Source organism: Neophocaena asiaeorientalis, unplaced genomic scaffold, assembly GCF_003031525.2.
Source record: "Neophocaena asiaeorientalis asiaeorientalis breed wild unplaced genomic scaffold, Neophocaena_asiaeorientalis_V1.1 scaffold51, whole genome shotgun sequence".
Classification (NCBI taxonomy): domain Eukaryota; kingdom Metazoa; phylum Chordata; class Mammalia; order Artiodactyla; family Phocoenidae; genus Neophocaena; species Neophocaena asiaeorientalis.
The window spans coordinates 514999-519920 of record NW_020173335.1 but is presented as its reverse complement, the minus strand read 5'-3'; the positions used below and the strand labels follow the sequence as shown (position 1 = coordinate 519920).

Here is a 4922-nt window from a genome sequence, read left to right as displayed (position 1 = left end):
CCCGTGTCCCCTGCATCGGCAGGCGGACTGTCAACCACTGCGCCACCAGGGAAGCCCCAGGCTACTCTTCGGATGACTGCTTCTAAGTCTTACTGGTGAATCTGGACTGGTTCAATAGTTAATACCCTATCTGTGAAGTTCAGATCTCAGTAGGATTGGATTTTAATACTTAACACTTACTGAGATTTTACTCTGTACCAGGCACAGTGCTCAGTGCCTAAAAAACAACATCACAGAATTCTCCCGGCCACCCTGTGAGGTGACTGACCTAACCCTATTTCACAAACAAGGAAACCCAGGCTCAAAGAAGGTAAGAAAGTTGCCCACAGTCATACAGCTAATCAGTTGTAGGGCTGAGATTTTAAACAGCAGTCTCTCTGCTTCTAAAGCCTACACTCCAAACCATTCTATTTCCATGCTTCTTGAAAGTGAAGCATAGTTGTTTGGATCACAAGGTAGAGGCCTCTAGAAACATTGCGGAAACCCGTGGCCCAGAACCTGGAACTGATTCCTTCTCCCACTCCCCTAGGCTTACCTGCGAGCCATCGATGTGAAGATCCTACAGCAGCTGGTGACCTTGAACGAGGGCATTGAGGCAGTGCGCTGGCTGTTGGAGGAGCGGGGGACATTGACCAGCCACTGCAGCAGCCTCACCAGCAGCCAATATAGCCTGACAGGCGGGAGCCCAGGCCGTTCAAGGCGAGGCAGCTGGGACAGCCTGCCAGACACCAGCTCCACTGACCGACTGGACAGTGTCTCCATTGGCAGCTTCCTGGACACAGTGGCCCCCAGTGAGCTGGATGAACAGGGCCCCCCCGGGGCTCCCCGTCCCGAGATGGACTGGGCAAAGGCTATACCTGGGGGGGAGAGGGCCAGGACTGAGGTGGACCTGACAGCCACCAGGCTAGGAAGCTTGAGGGCTGTGTGGAAGCCCCCAGGGGAGGGGCTCCAAGGTGGACCTCCTGAGCCACCAGAGGATGAGAGTACAAAGCTGGGCTTTGAGACCCACTGGTACTGGGGCCAGTGCCAGGATGATGTGACCTTCCTGTAACAACTCTTCCACCCTTTTGTACTCCTATGGCTCTTTCATCGCTAGGCCCTGGTCTCCCTCAAATTTATTCTCCCTCAATCTGGGATTAGGAAGAGGCTGCATTGAAATCAGTTACCATGGAAACCTGGCCTCACCATCTCTCTGGTCCCTGGGGAGGCTCTGCCTTTATCCTTCAATTATTGGGTCCCTAGAGCTATTTTCATGGATACATTGACTCTAGAGGCTTGACCTGTGGCTCCAGGTGTGATGGTATCTCTTCCCCTTTCCTCCCAACTGGGATTTGATGGTTTAGCATCCCTGCGAGATCACTGATGAAGAGATGGGGGTATAATTGCCTCACCCAACATCTAGGAGCCTTGGCTCCCCTCTTGGCCAAGATGGAGGATTGTGGAGGGACATGGACATTCAAGGCCAACCCTCCATGGATTGGCCCTCCCAGAAGCCTTTGGGGTTGGTAGAGCCACCCCTTCCTGTCTGGTGAGTGATGTCATTTCCTGCCAGGATGGATTAGCCTTTCTGTATCAGTCTTTTAGGGATGATAGATCAGTATAGGGGTGTCTGAGCCCCTGCTGCTAAGTGAGACCATATCATTTATTCTCCCTACCATTACTTCTTGTGAATGGGAACATGCCACCCTCCTCGCAGGAAGGTTTCTCAGTCAGATGTTTGTACTTCTTCTCAGAGAGGTTCTTAGTATTTAAACAGGGAGTTCTCATTTTATCCTAGGGATTCTCACTTCCTCTCTGACCACACGCCTGTCTGCTGCCAGCATTCCTATATCTGTGCTTTTAGGGAGGAAACTGGCAGGAGCCTCCACCTACAGCTCTCAAAAGTCTGCTTGGCCTGCCCTGCCACAGTCCCCTGTCTTACTCTGTCCCTGGGTTGCCCCCATTCTTGTATTCTGGCTCCAAATCTGTCCGCCAGGAGGTTCAGCCTTTGTGTCTCCACACCTTCTCGGTTTCCACTTTGGGCCTCAGACCTTTTATATGCAGATGAGTCCCTCAGCCTTCTCTCTCCAACGCTGATGGGAGCCAGAGGGAGGAGAAGCTTGGGATGTACCAGAATCTCCAAAAGGGGGAGGTATCTTCTCAGATCTTGTGATTCCCCTGCCCCCATCCTGCCCCAGACCTTCCACCATTTGGTTACTAGGATGCCAGCCTGAAGCCAGGACACAAGGAATCCCCTTGTCTAGGTTACAATGGGGGGTGTGGCAGAGAAAGACAGAGGCTCTTTGGTCCTAGGGCCCACATCCCGGGAGGGGGGAGAATAGGAGGGAAAAGCTGCTTTCCTTCCTCCCTTAGAGCAAGCTTTAGACTCCCTGGACCTGCTGAGGGAGCAGGGCACTGGCTCTGGGCCTGGGTCCCAGGGCCCTAGTGAATTACACCAAAGGAGGGACTCAGGGAACCTGCCAACCTGGGGCTCAGGGAGGGGACAGGCCCAGAGAGAGGGAGGGGACAAAGGCTGTGGCTGATGTCAGAATATGAATGATTGGAGGTTAACCCTTTGAACCCCAGGTAACTGCCCCTATGTTGGTCCCTGTCTTTCCAGGGCCCTGAAACTAGATTATTGGAAGGCAAAAAGGAGAAAAAAGGATGTCAGGTGAGCCTTGCCTATTTGCTGTGCCCTCGTGAGTTGGAGGAGTCTTCCTCAAATCCTGGAATAACTCCTGCAATTTCTCTACTGTTCATTCTATGCTGAGGAAGGGACAGAAGCCAAGTTGATTATCTCCAGTTCCCCTAAACTCCTCAAGTCTGGTTCTGCAACCCCCCACCCCAATCCTTTTGGGGCAATACATTTCCTCCTCTCCTCTCAAAGTGATTGAAATCTCTAAAGAATATCTGTAAGTCTCTTCTTTGCTGCCCACCAGCCCTCTCCTTACCCCTCTAGGTCCTGGGGCTCCTGACCTCCCCTCAGGCTGGGAATTCAAATACCCTTTCCCAATACCCTGACTCTATTGCCATTTTGTGGTGACTTATGGGTAACTACCTTTCCACTTGGAACTATTGTATTCCTTTTCAAAGCTTGCTTGTTCATTTAATCTATAAACTTCTGAGCTGAAGAGGTTGTCCGCCCTCTTGTGGCCATTATGCACCATTGCTGGAATAGCTGGGTGAAACCTTCAGGCTCAAATATAGCCTTAAAGAAGACCAGCCCTCTCATTGCACAGACAGGTTAGAGAGACAGGCCTACAGAAGGCAGAGACTTTACCAGTGTCACCCATGGTAAATCTGTGACAATGCTCAGGTTAAAGAACCCAGATCGCCCGCCTGCCTGCCTGTCCACCCACAATTCCATCACTTGGCCAGACTGTTTCCCCACCCCACCCTGTCACCACCCAAGCCCAAAGGATCTGAAAGCAATTTTCTCCCTGTTTTAATAGGTTCTTACCCCACCCTAGAGAAGCAGCTCGGTATTTAGAGAAAGAGCCACAGGCTCTGAGGAAAGAGACCCTTGGACCAGGATTGGGTAAAGGGTGCATTAATATGGACCACAGATATAAGGAAGATCAATCTTGGACCAACCATTTTTCTGGGAAGGTAGGGTGAGTAGGCCCAGACATCATGGGGGCAGAATTCAACATTCCAGACCTGGACGTGAGAAGCAGGGGATAGGGGTGGGAGATGAGAGATAAAGAAATCCAGTTGGGTCCTGTGGAGATGGGGAGCTCCAAAGTCAGGGGATTACAGCTCAGTTGGACTGGCATCTGAGGGTATTGAGGGGTTGCAGAGGTGGGTGAGTGGGGCTGCCTGGGAACTCCAGGTAGCCTGGACATCCCGTCTCAATACCTTAGACTCCATTTCACTACTAGAGAGGCCCAGGAACCCTGGCAAGCACACATTCTTGGTCCCTCCTACCTGCCTCTGGACTGACTGTTTAAGGCTTACCTCTCCTGTTAGTTTAGACCTTTCCGGGTTATGAGGAGGACCTGTTTAGGAGCTCAAAGAAGTAAAGGGTGAAAAGGGAGAAAGATGCAGAGAGACAAAAGAGAATGGGATGAAAATGGAGGCTTGAAGATATGATCAGAGGGAGCATACTATCCTCCAAGTGGGCTGGGGACTTGTCAGGGCTCGGGGTAAAGGCAGAGATGACAGAGCTCTTGGCAGCTGCAGAAACAGTGCCTGGGAGTATAAGGGGTGGTGCTGGCTGGGATGAGTCCACCAAGGAGATGAGACCATGTGAATGGGCAAGTGTAAGAGCCTGCATTTAGGATGGGGTGGTGAACTTGCGCACTGGACTGACTGGAAGCTCAGTGGCAGCTTAGGTGAGAAATGCTTGGTTCTTGCATTGGATGCAGGCTCACTCTGCGCATGGTGCCAGGCACATACTGGATGTTCAGTGATACCTGTTGAATGAATGGAGGAATGAATGTAAACCCACGAAGAGATGTGACTTATAATTTAAAAAGTGGTTAGTTAGGTAGTAATAGGTAATTTAAAGTATTATTCCATTTAATTCTTAGCAACACTGTAAACAATGCATTATTAACAGATCATAAGTGAACTATGGTAGGAACCTACGTCAGTCTGACTGCAGGGGCTTCCAGGAAGTCTTCTCTGATTCCCCACTCCCCTCTCTCACAGACCTTACGCCTCTAGGAGAACAGGTTATGCTGCCCAGCAGCAGGGCCAGTGTACATGTTTCCTATTGCTGCTGTGACAAACTTAACGGCTTAAAACAACACAAATGTGTTATCTTACAGTTCTGGAGGTCACAAGTCCGAAATCAATTTCATTGGGTTAAGTTAAAAGTTAAGGTGTTGGCAGGCCTCTTCTGGAGTCTCTTCTGGAGACTCTAGCGGACAATCCATTTATTTGCCTTTTCTAGCTTCTGGAGGCTGTTTGCATTCCTTGGCTCATGGCCCCTTCCTCCA

General features: G+C 50.7%; 1 protein-coding gene across 2 annotated transcripts in view; it reads left to right on the top strand.

Moving 5' to 3' along the window:
• Positions 1-4922, top strand: part of LURAP1 (leucine rich adaptor protein 1) — a 13849-nt gene extending 8927 nt beyond the window's left edge. Inside the window, exons 2-3 of one of the 2 annotated variants that reach the window (XR_003003400.1) lie at positions 530-1528; positions 2600-4922. Coding sequence is in view for 1 of the 2 variants with exons in the window: in XM_024746152.1 (XP_024601920.1) it covers positions 530-1051 (522 nt within the window). In the remaining variant the exon portion in view is untranslated. Of the gene's footprint in view, positions 1-529 lie in introns of both variants that reach the window. The other variant, XM_024746152.1, reaches the window with a different exon arrangement.